Raw genomic sequence first — 20,882 nt, 5'->3', positions numbered from 1 at the left:
GGAGAAAAAACTACGCCGTAGCACTTATTTAAGTCTATGCTTGCTATCAACAATTTTACCTTTTTCTAAGCCAAGGACCGCTGTTCCTTATAAAATGACTAATCACCCGAGGTCCTTCGCTACCTAAAACGGGTTCCCTTGTTCATTACACTGTAACAATAGTGTAGGGCCGCTGCCAACTCTCGACTTGTGCCCTGATCTACTTTCCTACTTTCCTCGCTTCTTTTTTATCAATTCCTACTTGCCCCTACTTCAGTATTAGCTATTTCATTTCTCCACCTCACTTTCTTTCTTCCATTTGACTCTTTTCCCATAATTTACCTTGTGCTTCTGATTAACTCTCTTTTATCATCCCCTAATCCACTACCCATCCTCCTCTTCTAAGTCAAGCATTAGCCTCCATCTTTTATTCCTCAACTCCCCTTTTCACTGTTCTTTCTCCATATGCCCCCCGACAACTTCCTTTTTCTTTCCCACTTCTTATCCAGGAACCCTCCTCCTCCTTTACTGTCTTTCTCCCTGTTTCCTGGTGTTTCCGTACCCTATGCCCGCTGACTTCCCCATTTCCCTTCCATTCACTACCCATCTGACAGCGGTGAGGTAGTGTCACTTGGCCCGAAAGAGGAGTATGGGTCAGATGGGTGTTTGCTCATCTCTTATTGTCTCACCAGGATTCTCAGAAGGTTTGTCATCCATTAAAACTGCACCCCTCTTTCTGAACACAAACAGAAAGTCCCAAAGATAATCACTGGACCTAGAAGCAGAACATCACTTAGTGGCCCAATCCTCTCTCTGGCTCCTCCCCCTCATTTTGCTTCTCCTGCCTCTAGGCAACATCTGAAGGGGAAGTGATGCTCTAAGGTGGTACTCACTCTGCTTGGAAGAGGTAGATGCGCCAATCAGCCGTCTGCAGGCGGAAAACATTGGGCCGCTTGTTGTACTTGCTGGCTCTCTCCGCCAGGGCGTGGTGAATGCTGATAACCTCCTCTGAGCACTGGTAGTCCAGCCGGTACTCCTCCTGAGCACAAATGTCACAGTTGAGATCCAGAACAAGATGGAGACCACAATACAAGGTTAATGCACCTCCCAGATTAACAGGAGACAGTGAGGTAGAGGAGAACAAGGAAGAGGTACACGTGCAAGGGAGAGTAAATGCTGCCCATTCTGATGAAGTAAGTGCACTTTGCAACTGAGCAACATTCACTGTGCCCACCTGTGGGGCGTCTAGCACTATACCATATAATTATTTCAATGTTCCATTTTGATACTCTGGAAAGGAGATGTTACAACGTAGTTTGGAGGGGAGGCTGGTAACTTACGGCTAGCTCTTATTTTATTGTTTTACATGGGTATGTCCTGGTGCTAAAGTCTTACTGATAGATGATCTGGAAGCGGGGACAAAGAAAAGGGGTTAACTTTGGAATGACAAAGTAAGGATTTTCTTTTTTTTATCAAACAGGGCGCATTCCCTTTAAAGCATTGCTCATTGAACCTAAAATGATATTCTTATGCCCAATAACACCCTTACCGGGTACTCACAAATGTTCTGTTTATCTCTCTGAAGGATACGTTTTGTGTACACAGCAATTTTCTAAGATGCCACATAAAGTCAACATCTTTACTGTCCTATTGGTGTATCTATATAGATCACAAAAAGGTATGCCAAGTATGTCCTTATGATGTATACAAGTGGCATGGGCACATGCAAGACATTTTAAGGGAATTGCCCCACAAATGTTTGTGCAAGGTTTGTACAAACGTTTCAGTACCTGGCACAGGGATAAGCAGACATCCCGAGAATCAAAGTGGAGTAAAGAACTCCATTATTGAAAGGAAGAGGCATTCTGGGAGCCAAGCAATTTGGAACCTAAACACAAATGTAGCCTCCTACTTACACAGGATGGGGGAAGCAGGCTGCCTTCTCCCACCGAGGTATGAGCAGAATAGATGCTAAACATAATGTGGCTGTCTAGGCCCTCTGCCCGTCAGGGAAAAAGCATTTTGGAGACATTCATCAGGAGATTAGAGCCAGGACACAAACTCGCAACTGTTTTGTTTCAAATGGTAGCTTACTTACTCTGCAGATCAGTCAGTGTGTGCCACGAGCAGAAAGTGACACGCATCGAGGTCTGAGTCAAGAGCAGAGTGATTTCAGGTTTGCTACTATTGGCCCTTCTAACTGGAGGCACTCAGACTTTAGGAGAAATCCAAACACCGTCTCCTTTTAAGGTCTGATTCTTATTTCTAAGAGCACCTTTCAGTCACACACGTATATCATAAATCTGAAAAGCACTATATTGTTCGGTGAGGCTAATTCTTACTGAAAAGAGGTTATTTTTTATTCACCCTACAGAAGCAGTTCTTATACTGTGGTCAGCAGCTGTTTAGAAATGTAAATTCGAAAACTAATAAATATTTATAAATAAAAAGAAAAATGTAGCATTTTAAAATGTAGGTAAATGTTAGGAATTTAAACTTGGGGCAAAAAACATAATTGCCATCCGTAGCTTGATTCCTAGGAGCAGCGCAAGCACAGCACACTGAATCTAATATGGCTGACTGATGGCCTCAAGTTAACAACAGGTATGTGCAGAGAAAAGAGCACAGACATTAGTTGCAAAAAAGACAAATTCATATGGTAGAGTCTTACAGATAAAACCACATTTTCAAAAACTCCAAATTTCCCTTTGAATTTACGTGTTTTGTGTATTTGTATATTTTTTGTTTGCTTGTGAATTAAATAAAAATGTTCAATGTATACTCGTTTCCGTATGTTTGTGTATTGTTTTTAAGTTTAAGTAGTAGAAATCTCTGACAATGGAGTCGTCAGCTCAAGTACTACTTTCTAATAGATAAAGCCTAATTTATCTAAATGACTACTTTGCATATTAACTCTTCTTTAGATTTTATTAATTAGAAACAAAAATGCAATTGAAAGAAAGGAAATCAGCAAATTAAGTCACCATAACATTACCAACAGCTAACAGACCCACTGGAGAATCTGGACTCTGATCGCCCACGTGCGGGGAGCATTTGCATAGATCTGTTAGATTGGGTTCAGGTTCCAGGGTGGGGGCAGACTGAACTCAAGGATCTGATGGAAGCTCTACCCTCACCTGACCGGTGTTTCAACCATGTATCTATCACAAGAAGCACTCTGGAAGAAATCACACCCTGGTTGCAGAGGACTGTGCCTGCCTATCAACAAGTAACACCCAGTTTCCCTACTAAGAGCAACAAAGATGGCCAGGGGCTTTCACAGCCTTTTCATCCCCATTGAATGTGAAGTTCGAAAAGGGATACCTTGCTACTGTCGATGGCTCGGGTGACTCTGTACAATCATAAGGGCTCAGACTCTTAGCCCCACACCATTTCCCCATGTCTTACATGTATCCAGATTCCCCTTCCTCGCCTCTCATCTCCCACACCCGCATCCACTCTCTCACTGTGCTTCGTTCGGCACAGATGTGTTTTTTAACAGAATTCATATTTAATTAATAATGTGTCTGCTCTTTTATTGTCCAGCAATCAATGTGTCAGTTGGTTTCAAGGATCGTAGAAAACGAAAATCTATCAAATACACGAGACCACAATTCAAAGATTTCCATAGAATGAGGGGTCATTTGCAGCTATGGAGCAACAGCCCTGTTCTTAAAAGGGCTGTTGAACATTAGTTCTCCACTGAGCATCTGCCTGGATTCTTTCTCCATTCTCTAGGCCTAAGCTGTGGCTTTTACAAATCCCTACTCTGGCTTCCATTTTCTCCACAGAAGAAACTAGGACTTGGTTACCTACCTGTCATAGTAGTTTTGCAGTCTGAAGAATCTTTTTGATTAACATGCTGTGCATTAATCCGTTATCTAGTGGTCGGGTCCGGGATTGTCTTTTCTCGTTTTTTTCCCTTCCCTGGCCAGCATCAACCATCATTTGGCATAATGTCCTTCCCCCTGTGATGTCATATATATGTCCTGGCAGCCCCTGAGGGTGGTCACCATCTTTATATTGTTTTGCCCCAATGGCGACTTTGATCTATACCCGGGCTTCCTGTTTACCTTGTAGCTTGCTCTTCAGTGCTTTGCGTATACAAAAATATGTAATTTCTCGGGGGTGGGAGAGTTGGACGTGAATCCCACAAACTCTTCAAGATCCAAAACTACTCTTACAGGTAAGTAACTGTTTTGTTTTGAAGTGTGAATCTTTTCTGGATTCACTTCCTTTACGTTGATTTTGCAGTGGTATTCCTCTCCCTTGGGAGGCTGGGTGAAATGAGTTTGTGATAGCAAACATGCGTTTTATCACTTTTTGTCCCTACCCGTGCTTCTATATTTGCTTGAATGTGCATAATAGCGCTTTGTGAAGGTATGTATGGATGGTCAAGTAGCGTCCATACTTAGGTCTGCAATGAAATCTTTACTAAGAATGTGAGTGTTGCCCTCTTTTTCCTTGTAGAGTCAGCTTTTGATTTCTCTTCTAGCTCTACTCCTACTTTTTATAGCATGCTTGGATTTTCTGTACTATCCATGGTGCAATGGTTCCCTTGGTTACGGGTGAGCCTATGTTCGCTGGTAAATGAAGTACTGACTCTCTTTCCTGATTTGTTGTATTTCTTGCAGGTAATACGTGGATGCCCTCCTCATATCAAGAGTATGCAGGACCGGTTCTGCCTATGTCTGGTTGTTGGAAAATCCTGGGTCTCTGAATAGCTTAATTAACATGGAAATGTGAAATTACATTAAGGAGGAACTGTGGGTTCATTCTAATGACCACCATGTCTCTGTATCCGTAGATAGGGTTCCTGTTTTGTGCATGCTTGTAGTAACCCTATGTAATAAGGTGATACATATCAAGATGGCTGTTTTGAGTTTCAGGTGTTTTGAGTCCTGCCTTCTGATTGTATTTGAACGGCAATTACATGAGTGAGCACCAAGTTAGATTCCACATGAGTGCGGATGCTGACTTTGGAGGCGCTATCCTCCTTGCTCCCTCTAGGCCTCTTGATGACTGGACTGTAAGAGGTGGGAGAGTCACTGAAAGCTCAAGCCAGGCTCAAGACTGAAGCCTGGCTCTGGCTCAACTCGAAGTCCAGTTGGAACCTCAGCCAATAACGAGCTGAGTTTCCATGTGGCTTCTGCCTGCCCCCCTCCCTCCCTCTAACCAGGATGTGATATTACGGTGCGAGCTGCCAAATGTAGGACTGGAAAATCAGGTTTGAGTCTCGGCGTCGGCTCCACATACTGTGATTCTGGGCACATCACGTAATCTTCCCATGCCTATAAACAATGTGTGGGACCTGGTGTAATGTAACTGGTGCTCCTGTAAAACGCTCAACTTTTAAGTCAATATTGTACTATATATAAAAACAGAAAATACAAAAAAATTAAATGGTAAAAACAAAGCCTTAAAACAAGGAAAAACCACTAGATATCCATTTACTGACTGATTTGTACAAAGTGAAAACCATACAGCCTTGATAAATTGCGGCATCCCTGCATAAATTGTGTGATCCTAGGCAAATATTTTATTTCAACAAAACACTTTTTTCTTCATTATCACATATAAAACCACTTTCAAATATGTGAGTTCAGACTACCAGTTGTGCAAAACCATCACTTTTAATAAGTACTTCTCAGTCGGGTGCTATAATGTGTACTATGTTATGTTATGTTATGTTACTGGGGGTTTTATAAAGCACTCAGCTGCTCCGAAGAGCGTCCCGGCGCTGCAGATCAAAAACAGATACCAGCAACTAACAAAAATACCACCAGCGACGCCAGGTGCTCAGAGGAAACAGAATTATTGGACAAAGAGAAGAGTCTTAAGCTCCTTTCTAAAAGTGAGCAGGTTGGAACTGGCGCGTAAGGTCAGAGGTAATGTGTTCCAAAGACAAGGGGCAAGGTAACTAAAGGAACGACCTCCACATCGTGCACGTCGCACTGCCGGCACTATTGCCCTGGCCTGGGCAGCAGACCTCAAGGGTCTAGATGGAAGGTAGAAATTGACTCTTTTTTGTAGATACACTGCACCGGAGTTATGCAGAGCCTTGAACGCTGTTGTTAAGGTCTTGAAGGTGATGCGTTTGCGGATCGGCAGCCAGTGCAGGGCTTTAAGAAGGTCGCTGGCCCTGGTTCTTATGGTTAGACCGAATATGGCTCTGGCTGCCGAGTTCTAGACGACCTGCAGGCGGGTCAGGAGATACTCGGGAAGACCCAAGTAAAGGATGTTAGAGTAGTCCAAGCGCGAACCTATCAGAGCCTGCACCGTGATCTTTCTTTGCTCCAAGGATAGGAACGGCAAAAACTTTCTCAACATCCTTAAGATGGCAAAGCACTTCCCCGTCAGACCTGCTACTTGGGCCTTAAAGGAAAGAGTATTATCCACCTGAATGCCCAGATTCTTAACTGTTACAGAATCGCTGGCTGGCGGGAACATGGCCGAAGGCCACCAGTGCTTCCATCTCGGGTCGGCGGGACACCCAAAGAACAGGATCTCGGACTTGTCCGAGTTGCATTTGAGGCCGCTTTTCCCGAACCAGTCAAACACAGCCTCAAGACACCTCAAGATGGCGGCTCCGTCGAAATCACAGCCCCTGTCACATGTGAACAGGAGCTGCGTGTCATCCGCATAGGAGATGATCTGGGCCCCATGCTCCTCCACTAGCGCCGCTAAGGGTGTGATAAAGATGTTAAAAAGAGAGGGGCTGAGTATAGATCCCTGCGGGACCCCTACCTCAAGCTGTGGCATTGCGGCGGAGAAAGGGGGAGCCCAGATCGTTTGTCTGCGGTCGGCCAGAAAAGATTGAAACCATTTGAGCACCGTTCCCCTAAGACCAATCTCCCAGAGTCTAGTAAGGAGAAGGTCATGGGGAACGGTGTCAAAGGCCGCCGACAGATCTAGCATGATAAGCATGGCCTTTCCACCACTGTCCAGAGTTTCCTTCACAGCCTCGGTCACCTCGAGTAAAGCGTTTTCTGTACTATTAATGTCAAAACTTCCCCATGTTAAAGATATCCAGTTTTTTTTTATTTTTATGAGAGTTTATCATATTTTATGTGATGTTTATTGTTTGATTTACATAGCAAATATTTTCAGGGCTTGACTCATGCATGGGCTCTAAGGTCTGAGCCAGACCCTTGGCTTGGCTCTGCACGCCCTGTTAATTTGCTGGCTCGCCCACATCTATGGAGTATTGAAGACGTTTTATCCTGTGTATCTACTAGTATACGCCTCTACGGCTGATAGGGGGACCTTCAGTGAAATGTCACTGAGATTTTTATCTAGCAAGTGTGTTAGGTGTCTAATCAACACTGTGTCATTTGTTCAATTTTTTATGAGCCCCTTCTTGCAGCATTAGCGCACAAACCTGTTTCACTTGGCAATATAGCATTTATGTAGCATTGACGTTTTAGCTTTTGTTGGGACCTTCATGTTGCTCTTAGGGAGTGCTTGGTGTCTGAACGTTAAGACCTCAGGGACCAAACTTCTTAGCTGAGGTTGGCTGGTTCTGAGTGACAAATATATCTTTCCTGTATTGTTAATAGGTGGTGGGCAGTTGTCAGTCTCATTACCCTGCTCTGATCTATCTTCACCAGGTCCGAAAACCATGTTTGTCTTGGCCATTGTGGAGCTTTAAGATCAGTGTCAAGGGTGACTGTACTTAGTTTATTATAGAGGAATCAATGGTATTTGGGAAAAATATGCATGTAAATTTCCCTGAGACAGGAGGTGTGGGTATCTGAACGTGATTTTGTGTTTTCTTGAGCTGCAAATGGGCCTGTTCTGGCAAGTCCCATTCATGGAAAACAGTTTCTACAGTCCGTTTTAGCTTGCAGCCATGTAAGGCATTTGTTTGCCTGCCTCGCTTCCCTACCTCTACATCTTGTACGCTTGGCAGGTGTATGGCCGTTAGAGTTATGTGTCTTCAGGTAGCCCAATTGCAAATGGCCTGGGCTAACCTGGGCAGCATTTGTGACCTTGTCACTCCTTCGTGAGATAAAACTTAGTGGTTGTGTTATCGGACTGTATTTATACTGTTTTCCCATTGACCTGTGCATGAAAGGCTTTCAGTGCCAGGAAACTATCATTTGTATCGCATGTATGTGTATTACTGCCCCCTTGATTTGCATAGACCCCTGAAGTTCAGGTTTCTCAAGTGTGCTCCCCAACCGGTGAGGGACATATCTGTAGTAACGGTCACAGAGGAAGTAGGTTCACTGAAAGGCCTGCCTATTGTGTTGTTCTCGATTATTTCACCATTGTATTTCTTTCTGTACCGTCTCATTAACAAAAACGAGATCATTCCAACTTCTTGTTGCTTGTGATCATTGATGTTGGAGTCACTCTTGAATTGGATTCATGTTGAGCCGGACAAGTGAAATTAAAGGGATGCGTGAGCCCATCATGCCCAACAGTTTCACTGAAATTCTCACCCTCAGAGTTTGCCCCCTCTGGTATAGGCGAGTTTGTTCAGCAAGTGCCAGGATTAACTATTAAGCATGCTTTGGCTTCCGAGAAATTTAGTCTTGCTCCGAGGAATGTTTTTCTTTCTCGGTTATCTATGCTGTTGCGCTGCCCTTTTTTATTTGCTGAAGAGTGTCATATACTGCTGAGTCAAACAGATGTTCCTCTGTGAAGGGTGTGCTTAAAACTGACAACTGCACTTCCTGGTTGAACCCTGACACCCGCAGCCCAGCATGCCCTTTGAGGGAGGTGCCTGTACACACCTATCTGTTTGCTATATCAGCTACATGCAATGCCTGTCTTAATTAGGTGTTGGCTATGGGTTTCCCCTCCTGAATTGCCGTTTTAGCCCACTTTTTGTACGGGTCAAGGAGTTGCTGCATTAGCTCCTTTATATCCTCTCACTGCCAATGACCATACTGATTAAGGAGTGTGTTAGTTTGCTATCCTCATATGGGTGGCGGCTGCCTTTCACCCCATCATATCCACCCTCTTGCTCTCCTTATCCAATGCAGAACCAGATGAGGTTGAGGCTTCAGTGTGCTTCCTTGCTGTGGCTATGATGAAGGAATCTGCCACTGCATTGCTCTTGCTATATGCTGGGTCTTGGGAGGAAGGTTTGTATTTGTTTCCACTCTTGAATTAACCGCCTTGCATGAACCTGGCTCTCTAAATGCTTCCTTCCACTGGTCCAGGATACTTGGGAGATATTGGCCCTTCTTCCGTGAGCACACAATGGTCTGCAACAGGAAGCTTGACTCTGGTCTGCTCCTTTTTCGAGGTGTAACCAGTGGTTGTCAGCTGCTCTCTTGATGAACAAGCTGTACATCACAACATCATCAGGAGGTTAGGGCCTAGATGGAAAGGAGTGGACATCCTCTTCCGAATAATTTGTATCCTGGTCTTGCGAGTCATCTTCTGTGGTCTTGAGGTTTTGGATAGGTCCCTGCTCATACTGTTCCTCTCTGTCGTAAAAAGATTCTTGCTCTTCTCCTTGTGAACCGGGCGAAGTTGTGGTTAGAGGTGCACTTGCTTCTATTTTTACCATTTGTTTTCCACAGGCCTTGTTGGGGTCTGAAATCTCTTCAGGAATTTGTCGCAATCCCTCTTCTGTTGGAGGATTACAGCCACATCAGCTGCGAGCCAGTCTTGTTTTCCTTTTCAGCTAAAGTGCCTTTCATTTGCATTGAGGGACAGTGGCATTTTTTTCTTCCGAGTCTGGCTGTCAGGACTCCTTTGACCTTCTGGATCTTGATTGCGTTTTAGCATTGAACCAGTGTCGGACGGCTTGCCTCAAGCAGTGTCCTTGTGTTGGGACTACTGTGGCATTTCTTGCTTGAGCCACCCGTTGCTTATTGAGGGTTTCAATGTTGTGGAGGTTTTCAGGCTTTTCGAGTCCGAAGTCTTCCCCTTTGTCCCACTGTGGTGTTACCGGTGCACGCCTTTTGCATGCCCTTTTGATGACTGTCTCCTCGATGTCAGACCCTTCCGCTTGTGCCACCTTGGTAACTTCGGGGTTTTCTTCACCATCGCTCAACAGACCGAGGTCTCTGAGGGAGGCTTGCTTCTGCTGTGCCTGCCTCACTGCATACTGCTGTCACCTCACTTCTTCTCTGAACTTGTTTGTCTTATGTTGAAACTCTGTACTAGCCTCATACACTTCAGCAAGCAGAGATTGCAGACTTTGTGACTGTCTTTTCGAGTGAACTTGTGGTGGCACTCGAGGTAGAACTTAAAGGGGGTGCCTCTTCTATTTCCTCAATGGTTCCAACACCATGGTGGTACACTCTCTGTCCACACGGTCAGATCTCCCACAAGGCCAACCTTTTTTGGGGGGTTTTCTTTGCTGCTTTTGCTCTTTCTTCAACGTTCCTTGCCAATGGTGTGTCCCTACCTGTTTATCGGTTACTAACTCGTTCAGTCTTTACCTCCCTTTGATTCTGCTTCGTTGGTCATGGAGCTCCGACCTCTGCTTCCTACCCCAATGACAGCAAAAATAGAGGCTATAGATCGCAACAATGCTCTAAGGCTTTCAGGGTGTACATCTGACGTCACAGAGGAATGGACATGACCCCAAAAGTGGGCAACACCTAGAAAAGGGGGAGAAAGAAGGGACTAGAAAGAAGACAATTTAGACCAAACCATTACATGACAGAATTGTGCACAGTATGTGAATCTAGAAAAGATTCATGCTGCAAAACCAAAGCAGCAGGACTTGTTCTGGGCACCTCAACTTATCAATGACATTGTTACTGAATAACTTCCACACCTTTGGAATTTTATGACCTCTTTTCCTAAAACGTTAATTTAAGAGCTGCTGGTAATGTCTACAGACATGGAAGAGCAGATACCCTGATTCTGAGCAGAGCCAGAAGGAGCAGCACAGGTGGTAATGGACAACTCAATAGCAGAGTAAGGCAATGCAAGTTCTTACCTTCAGGAGGCACAGTGTGGTTCCCTTCAAGATCGTATAGAAGTCCTTCCAACTCCGCTTCCCCCACGGTGCTGAAAAAAAGAAATTATAAGTAAGGCACAGGAAAGCTGTATCTTGGCTGATACGGAATTTTGAACCTCACCCAAACCTCCTGTACTTTGGCTGGGTCCAGCCGCCGGCTAGGGGGAGACTGGAGCTCACTCTGAGATCATTCAGTCAATGGTCGTATTCTGAAGGGATTATGTCCATTCAACTGATTTATGACCTTGTAAGGATGACTCAAAGTTCTGAGAGTTAGATAGTAAAGAAGGAAAAGAGTGATAGCCGGCAAAGAGAATGGAGGAGACATGGCGGAAAGCCTGAGGTAGATGCCTTTTTGGCGGAGGAGTGGTTTTCAACATTGGATAAAGCAAAAGTGTGTTATGGTGAGTAGGTCTTAGGTAAGAGGAGAGGACAGATCTTGGTCTCTCCTGGAGAGATCAGCTAGAGGGGCTGAAAGGGGAGCTCAGACTGGGTAGCAGTCTGGAGTCCGCGCCAGGGTTTGCAACCTACGCTTCGGAGTGTGATTATCCCTTTAAAGCAGTCACCATGGCCGGTATTAATCTGAGTGATCTTTCTGCAGGGGCACTCCTCACCTCCCCTACGTTGATAGTTAGCAAAAGTGGTGCACAGTTTACAGGAAAGGGTGTACGTACTCCGCTTGCCGTCAATGTCAGCGTGCATCTTGCGGGACAGGACCCCTTGCTTGTAAGTCTCTGCCTTGGGGTCCGGCAGTGGCACATCATGGAATGGGTTGCTCCTCCTTCTGCTGAAGGAGTGGGATGGCTCCAGCCTGGGAACTAGGGAACTCCTCGCCTCCTCCTCATCCCTGGTGGGAAAAAAAACATCTTTAGTTTCAGCAGTCACTAACCACTCACTGATTACAGCTTTGCAAAGGTGACAAAATCCCACTTTTCACTGCAAATTTCATAAGCCACTCACTGATTACAGCTCCAGCCAAGAGAAAAAAAATAACAGTCCACAACTTTTACTACAGCTTTCACTGACCACTCCCTGATTACAGCTCTATCCAAGAGGTGAAAGCACAGCCCGCAGCTCACACAATAGCTGTCGCTGACCACTCACTGATTACAGCTCCATTCAAGAGGTGAAAGCACATCCCACAGCTCACACACCAGCTGTCGCTGACCACTCACTGATTACAGCTCCATCCAAGAGGTGGAAGCACTGCCCACACAACAGCTGTTGCTGACCACTCGCTTATTACAGCTCCATCCAAGAGGTGAAAGCACAGCTCAAGCAACAGCTTCCCCTGACTGTTCACTACTAACAGCTCCATCCAAGAAGTGAAAGCACCACCCACAACTCAAACAACAGCTTTCCCTGACTGTTCACTGCTTACAACTCCATCCAAGAAGTGAAAGCACAGCCCACAACTCACACAACAGATTTTCCTGACTGGTCACTGCTTACAGCTCCATGCAAGAGGTGAAAACACAGCCCACACAACAGCTTTCACTGATCACTCACTGATTACAGCTCCATGCAAGAGGTGAAAACACAGCCCACAGCTGGCACAACAACTGTCGCTGGCCACTCACTGATTACAGCTCCACCCAAGAAGTGAAACAACATTTTAAAACTCTCACTACAACTTTCACTAACCACTCACTGATTACAGCTCCATCCAAGAGGTGAAAGAACAGCTCACACAACAGCTGTCACTGGCCAGTCAATTATTTCAACTCCATCCCGGTCCCGAGGTGGCAAACCAACAAATCACAGATCTCGGAGATTAAATATTGTTCCTATGGAAAGAAGCCCCAGGGCCCTCGAGGCCCAAGGAGACTTAAGGGCACCCTGAACCCAATTATGCCTATATTTTACTTCTGATATTGCAACTCTACTCAGCGGAACACAACCCAGTCTCGCAAGTTACATCACAAGCTCCAAACTCGGCTTAAACAGGACATTCAGTTATTGTGTCTCCTTCCAATGGGACCCAGTCAAAGCTACTTCCACAGGACATTCAGTGGCTGAATCCACCCAGAGGAAAAAGACACCACTACAGCTCTCACTGCTGCCTTCACAAGATCTCCAAGGAAGGGTATCCAAGCTAGTTTCTGACTTCTGTTTTTTGTTGCACTCTAAGTTGTTCCCAGAGCTCACAGGTTTGTGCAGCTTACAGCTAGACGGCACTTCCACGCCTCAGCCACTCTCCACACTGGACACTACAGTAATGAGGCTCGACTTACAGGGCCCACTCCAGCTTCTCGTTCCGTATCGAGTGGTACAGCTCCTAGGAGTGGAAAGAACAAGACAAGCCTTTAGGATAACAAGGACTAAGCTACAACAGAAACTTTGGAAGAGCGATCTCAGTTTAACTAGATTCCTCTCCCAACCGCTTCTGCTTCGAATCAGCAATGAAAACTAAGGGAACGACTGATGCTCAAAAACGAATCCTCATTATCACGACAGGATCGTGACACCCTGAAAGAGAAGAGCCCTCTTGGGTTATCAGGAATGTTGGGGTACAGAGGGAGAAAACAACCAGAAGTCGAGGGAAGGTCTGGTTACCAATGGGCACAACACTGGCCATAGCTCATCCGCAGTACCAACTACAGGTGTGTAGGTCATATCTGTTGGCTTGCCCTGCATGTCAGGACTCCAGCTATAATTACCTGAACTTAATGTAGTGCCTGCAACTCCAATATCACAAGTTACAAACCTTAGAAGGATGAGCAGATTTATCAGCTCTACCAAGATTAGAAACTAGGACTGCGGGTCATGTCACAAAAAGATCATAGAGGCAAGTGCTTATTATATTGAGCCAACTCTTTTACATTTTAAGAATTCGATTTATGGCACACTTGGTTGAGGAGGAGACACTTTAAAGAACACATTTTTATTTTAGAAAGAGAAACTTAACATGAGCTGTACAAAGAACATTAAGGTGTGTGAGGATTAGAGAAATCAGAAGGCAATGACGAGCAGGTCTACAAACATGTAACCAGGACATTTATAGACAGCATGCCATACATTTATTTTTAATATTTACTTTAGAGAGTGTTAACTTCTTAAAATGTAAAGTACAGAAAGATAACAAATGTGATTTAGTCGTTTTGCCACATTTTCTGGTCAAATATCTAAGCCCGGATTAAAACGCAGAACATATCAGCAGAGTTTAGTTCTGGAGAGCTCATGTGGACAGTACCTCCACTTTGAAAGGTCTTGTCAACAGTGCTTTATCAAGTTGGATGTCTCATCTAAAGAATTGCTCGTTCTGAGAACCATCTGAATGCTACACCCAGTCTATAAGACCATATATTAAAAACTGAGCCTAGTTTAAGATGGAGCGTTGTGGTCAAAACTGGAGACGTCGTCTGCAGAATTGTGTCCAGTTCTGTAGCCTACTTCAAAAACATTGCTTCCATTTTTGAAATGGCTTCCTAGAATATTGTATGTAGTTGGAGACCACATCTGGAGTTCTGAGCCCAAATCTGAAAGCCTCAACCAGAGCAACGTTCCACTTGTAAATGCTGTATGTGAAATGTTGTGAGAATATTTCTTGTATGTTGTTAAGTTCTGGAAACCATATTTGGTACATTAGGTCAAGTTCGTCTGGGAGGAGCAGGGGGTGGAGTGGGGTGGGGGGACTGAGGTAAGGGTTTGCATAGAGTATTATGTGCAGATGCGAAATCCTTCCTCAAAATATAGCTGTGAAGGTCCCGCTTGAAGCAATATGTCTGTGTGTGGAGTACTTTCTGACAGTCTCACCTGCAGTACGTCATCTTGCTTTGGAAAACTCGCCTGGAACACTGTGTCAAGTTCTGAAGGCTTCGTTTTATTCACAATTACTTATGAAGAAATGCATCCAGTTTCTGAGATGATTAACATTGTAAACATAGTTTCCAAATCATGAGGCATAATCCGGTACATAGGACCTAGTAATGAAGGTCACATGTGGAGGACTGTCCAGTTCTGAGGGTCATTTCTGGGAACAAAACACTTGAATTTGATTGTATATGAAGAGGTGAAAATTATAAGAAAGGGGTGTTCCACAAGAGAAGCTTAAAGGAGGTGTTCTCAATGGCTTCAGAGGAGAGACATATCAACTTTGAAAGTTTGAAATTAATTTCCCATGAAGCAGTTTTCCATACCAAGTGAAACACTAATACCATCAAAGAAACTCTTAATCACTTGAATAGAAAAATAAAAATACTTAATAAGGGCGTTCTGGAACCCACAATAGCGGCAAAGTGAGCCTTAATAGAGACATACAGGCCACATTTAGATAAGGGCTGGAGGGAAAGTAACAGTTTTTCTTCAAGGAATATCGCGGCATGTTTTTTCTGTACATACTCGATACAGAGTCTCCTCAACCTAAACATGCATGAAAATAGGGTGCATGAGACATTTGCCTTTCTCAATATTCTGTTCAGTCTTATGTAAAATGCAGATGCTAATACTGGGAGGATTGAGGAGTTGGGCAGTAAAGGCAAGAAATGGAAGCTAGAGTAAAGGTTCCTGCCTTAGAATCTGGGGAAGGGATTCGGTTCCATAAAGCAACTTAACGTGTAGCCTTTTGGATATCTGGCATGGATCCGGGACAACCTGTTGAGGGCATTCTAGCGAAATGGAGATCACCTGGCCTTTGATTGATTCAGCTTGATGATGACTTTCAGTATTAGTGGTAAGAGGGGAAGGCATAAAGACATGGCTCCTCCGAAAGGGCACTACAGAACCTGAAGCAAAGTCTGGGCATTTAATTTTGTACTCTCTTGTGAATAGGTCTGCAGATCGACCAACTGAATGGTGAAAGGTGTTGTGAAGAACATTGGTTAGAAGTTCAGAGACTCCATAAACTGCACAACATCAAGGTTGACCAGTACTAGCCCAAGTTTTCATGGCAGATGGTTTGAGCATGAAGGAAGGGTTGAAGAACTTCAGTGCTAGAGGGACTGCCCTGTTTAACAAAAGATTGAAGGGATAAGGCCGGATATTTTAAAGCCAATCGTCTCTGAAGCTGCCGGTGTGAGCGTATAAGTGAACCCACTGTATATGTGAACTGTCAGTCACAATAGGCCAGTTCTGGAACAACAGGATGCATTTCAACACATTTTTCAGTTGCTATTCCAAGGCAGAGACTGTAGAGCCTTAAAGGATGGTCCGGACTTACCCTCCAATTCACCAATCTCCAACACCATTAATCATCCAGTCACTGATACCGGAGACTCACGCACTTACGGGCATTGTGGTAGAGTGGTATGCCAATAGATGACCGGTCAAAATTAGGCACTATTATTGCCTGCCCGATAAGGCTCCCACATATTGTATCCTTTACAAATGGAACAGTGAGGAATGGCTGAGGTTTATCTAGTGTTCCAGATCTTGCAGTATTCTGATATTTTAAATCCCTGTTCAGCCTTCTGAAAAGGGGTTGCTTTTATTAACGTTCAAGTTAATTAACATTTTCGTTCTTCTGAGATGCGCTGCAGCCAAAACCAAGCACTTGAAGAAATAGTTTGGTGCCCTGATAAGCATGACGTCACATTGTTAATGCTTCTTGCCTATCGCAATATGCAAAAAAACGGATGTTTTGTTGAACTATAACTAGCAAAGTACTCCCCCTGAAGTGATCTTCTATTGTGCCCTTTGTGTGCCCCCTGGTGGTTATGTGGGGACATTTAATGCAAGTATACCATCATGAATTTACACTTTTTCACCTTTTTTACAGACTGGGCTTGTACTCCTGTTGTCTCATTTTCTTTGCACCCGAAATTTGAACAAATAATCCTTTTGCCTTTCTAGCAAAGCAATGGGTTCGATCATTTGCTTCTGCAGTGAAGCATGGACAGCTTACCGCAGCTGGGTCTGAAGAAGGCTATTTTTTTCAAGTGACCGCAAGCAGAATGGAATTGAAGTTCATGGTGTACCGATGCTGCAAAATACTCAACACACATCTGTCTTTTGTTATATTTTGCCACTCTTCCAGATAATTTGAAATCTTCCTTGTACTGTAATTGGAGCGGAAGTGAGGCAAATACACGGTTTTATATTTTCATGGACTTCCATGCTGAGGCTGAAGACCTCTTCTTCTGTTCAGTTGTCTTTTATGCTGAGAGGATTGTTTTGACTAATGCAGATACTGTTGCTGCCAAATGGGGCTGAAACCTTGGAATTGGGAAGCATTTCTTTGAGGGCTTATGACAAGCTTGGCAAACTCTTTTGTTTTTCTTCGGGGCTATTGCTTTCAATGTTTCTCCTGTGCTTTCATCCAGTGCATTTCATCATCTGTATGTGATGCAAACAAAGTGCTTTACCAGAAAGGAAGATTTATATTCTTTGGCTGAGTGTCTAGCCTGAGGCCAGACAATCTAAGCCAGGAATATCTCTACCAGTGAATATGCTGACACACTAACTGTGGGTCACATGGTGTGGTGTGTCTGCTGCCACACTGATAAATGGTTTTGTAGCAGCTTTTTATGGTGGCTGGAATCAGAAAATTCTCCATTGCTGGCAAAACATATGTCCATTGTTGGCAGTAACTAGAAGGAAAATAGGCTTTAATTATGTGTGATGCTGTCAGGTCTCGAAAGTATTTGTATATCTCATTTGTTTCATAACCATCAAGGTACTATTACAGCTCTTCTGTACACAACGTTTTGAAATGATGTGACATTGTTAACAGGCAACACTCATAAAAAGTCCCACTGTCAGAGTAGGAGCATATATATCTAATTGAATCCTAATGTGTCTCTGCCTGCCTTGTTTTTTCTCAAGTTACAATATCTTCTTGGTGTAAGTGACCACCGTGAGATATGCAATCCTCTTGGTTACGCAATTTCCCATTCTTAGGAGACGTGTCTTGAAGGAGAGTGGCTCTTGACTCAGAAGTGTTTTGCCTAGCTAAACTGTTCTCTTTCTAAAAATTTGACTTTTTGGGGGAGGGGGGTGGGGGGTGGGGGGGTTCGGGGGGATGGCCAAGATGGCGAGCAGGTAAGACGTACTTTTCTCGTCTCGCCGCACCCAGCCGGCTACAGCGGACATCTCGATGGCCCAGGAAACCTCATAATTCAACGGGCGAAAGAGCAACTGCCAGGAGCAAAATCGGAGCGCGATCGCCACCTGGAACGGCGGCTAGCTGGCGAATACAACGGGTCCAGCGGCGTAAAATGGCAGCTGCTGCCTAATGCAGGACACAAGCATCCAGAGACACGACAAGACACCGGGACGAGCGTAGACACCACCTCACGCTATTGCAGAACATGTGGCTATGTTGTGACCCCACCGGGAGAAGGAGGTGAATGGAGGGAACACACAAAGAATTGGCCCGAGTCCTAGGCAACATCGAAGAGCAGCATCGGATACCGCGGAAAAGGCAGAGCGCGAGCGGGCACCCGCACTTGGAGAGAGTGCAGTGGAGGCCCAACGTGAGCTGCTGGGTAACGATGCGTAAGATTGTGGGATACTGAAGCCACCTTATACAACGGGGCCCGGGAGGCAGAGAGACCCAATGGGAGGAGGGCCTAGACGACTGTAGGCCCCAGAGAGGCGTCAACAAACGAGGCCCAGAGACACTGGAACAGGCACCCACCCTGCCGACGAACCGAGATGGCATAAGAAGGCTCCGTTGTTGACCCCCCAGGGCATCTGAAGAGACAGCCAATGGTCTGGCCCTGAGTGGAGCGGAATGGGCCGCAGAGGGTTAACGCCACATTGCAGAGAGGCATAAAGATACAGAACGACACAAGCAGCCAGATCCTGGATGCAGTGACATCGAAGCGGGACAAGAGATATGCCAGATTGCAGCGCAGACTCAGCTGGGAAAAAGACAGTGAGTCCCTGGGGACACCCTACAGTTGGCTTGGCTAAAAGGAGGCCTGACAACGGGAGGCAGATAAGGCCAGAGGGGGTGGGAAAAGTGAAGTCCCCCCAAGAGTCTGAACACAAGCTGATCACAAAGGTTGGCGCACCCCGTGGGCACCTCTTTACAGGGTGGTAGGTCAAGGCCGCCCGATCCAGGCCTCTCATGAGGATAACACACTTGCAGGAGTAATCAGCAACTGGGGAAAGCTGCACCCCCAAAAGACGGTGCACCCGTCACGAGAGGAAAAGGGGTAAGCGCTGAGGACAAGGCAGAGCAGCGCCCAATATCCGTGGCCAGGAACATTAGTCGAACTTGAGAGAGAGAGCGAGAGAGTGAGAGAGACAGAGAGTGAGAGTGAGTGAGTGAGAGAGAGAGACAGAGCGTGAGAGAGTGAGAGAGAGAGTGAGACAGAGTGAGAGAGAGAGAGAGAGAGAGAGAGCGAGAGAGAGAGAGACTAGCCAGGACATAGCCACTCAGCACAAAACCAGGGACAAAATCGCAGTTGCCCAGGGGGCCCTCTCAGATACCTTAAGGGTCTAATAGTAGTGCACACCAGCAGATCAACATAGAACAAGGGCCACACAATGTGGGTTGCCTGGTGTTGATACACTTTAGATCCCTCACACAAGCCTAGATAGGCCACACAGTGGCAATCACACAAGCCTAAATAGGCCACACCGTGGGAACGAAGGGGTGAAGGCTCGAGATTGCGACAGAAGAGGTTTTCTAGACAGATCATTGGGGATACAAATCAAACTTAGCCCAGCTCGGATAATCTTAGGCCTGGGTATGGAAGGAGCCGATACACAGCAGGAATTTCTGTTTGTGGCAATGTCAGTATACAGACTGACCTTAGCAAGGGCATGGCTTGACAAAAATCCACCGGCACTACAAACCTGGCTGGCTAATCTGCTGAATGCATATAATATGGAGAAGAATATCTATGCACGAAAAGGGAAAAGGGGAAGGACATTAGGCTTAAGAATATGGCAACCCATAAGTAGGTGGAAGGAAGGATTTGGGCCGCAGGTAGACCCAAGAAGGGCTTAATGTTTATTGGTGGTAAAGTAAGAAATATAAATCTGGGGCCCGATTCACAGGGCTAGCTTGGGACAGGGTCCTAGGCTTGCTGCTTTTGGTGTTCACAGAGGTTGGGATTTTGTCTTGGGACAGACTTGGGACGGACTTGGGACAGACTTGAGTTAGGATTCTGTCTTGGGTCTGTCTTGGGTCTGTCTTGGGACGGGGTCCTGACTTCTGTGAGTGCCAAGGGTGGTGGGTTTGGGACTTTGTCTTGGGTTGGTTCTGTGAATCAGGCCCAATGTCTGTGGAAATGCGATATGAAATGTTTGTATATCTTGTAATAGAGCTTATTTAGCTATGAAGCATGAAGTTTTAATGCTGAAAAATGTGTAATGTATAAAGGGTGTGCAACAAGGAAAATAATAAATATAATTTAAAAAAAAAAAAAAAAAAAAAAAAAAAAGAAGAGCGTGTAAATAACAGGAGACTCACAATCCTGAATATGTCCTCAGCTAGGGGGAAGAAAGACACTAAAAGACATCCTGACCGAGCCTCCCCATGCATCGGGAGGAGATGGCCAAGTGTTGACAGGCAACCCCCCATGTCAAGACACAGAAGCAACTGAGGAACCAGTTACACGTTCCTTTCTAGAGGCACTGTTCTCCACGCTGCGCGACGACCTGCAAAGCTCAGAGGGGTGCTATCTAATGACATTAAAGAGATTAGATGAGGTGTGGATTCAATAGGAGAATAGGTGGCGGGTATAGAGGATCAGGAACATACCTGTGACAAGGAGGTGGAGCAATTACAACAGGAGATGATCCGCCTGCGGGAACAACAAATAGACCTCCAGGCACATGCCTAAGACCTCGAGAATCGGTCTAGGAGGAAAAACATTCGAAATAAAGGTGTGCCATCTCAGGCCGGAGGCTCCAACATCTACCTCTACTTGAGAAACTTCTTCAATGACATCTTGGAGGCCACCCCTGGGACTGAGATAAAGATAGACCGAGCGCATAGAGTGTGTCTCCAGCACCGCTCCACAGCTCCACCATCAGATATACTAGCTTACCTTCCGGACTTTCAGCTGAAGGAACT

At 45.3% G+C, this 20,882-nt stretch overlaps 1 protein-coding gene across 5 annotated transcripts in view; it reads right to left on the bottom strand.

Moving 5' to 3' along the window:
- The window catches only part of LOC144791980 (uncharacterized), a 426,669-nt gene that overhangs the window by 51,936 nt on the left and 353,851 nt on the right, over positions 1–20,882 (bottom strand). For all 5 annotated transcript variants that reach the window (XM_078666847.1, XM_078666845.1, XM_078666846.1 and 2 more), the window contains exons 10-13: positions 13,147–13,190; positions 11,587–11,759; positions 10,892–10,962; positions 873–1,018 (exon numbers count right to left, since the gene is read on the bottom strand). In XM_078666847.1, the coding sequence (XP_078522973.1) occupies positions 873–1,018; positions 10,892–10,962; positions 11,587–11,759; positions 13,147–13,190 (434 nt within the window). The remainder of the gene's footprint in view (positions 1–872; positions 1,019–10,891; positions 10,963–11,586; positions 11,760–13,146; positions 13,191–20,882) is intronic.

This window comes from Lissotriton helveticus, chromosome 11 (genome assembly GCF_964261635.1).
Source record: "Lissotriton helveticus chromosome 11, aLisHel1.1, whole genome shotgun sequence".
NCBI lineage: Eukaryota > Metazoa > Chordata > Amphibia > Caudata > Salamandridae > Lissotriton > Lissotriton helveticus.
This window is presented reverse-complemented; position numbering and strand designations above follow the sequence as displayed.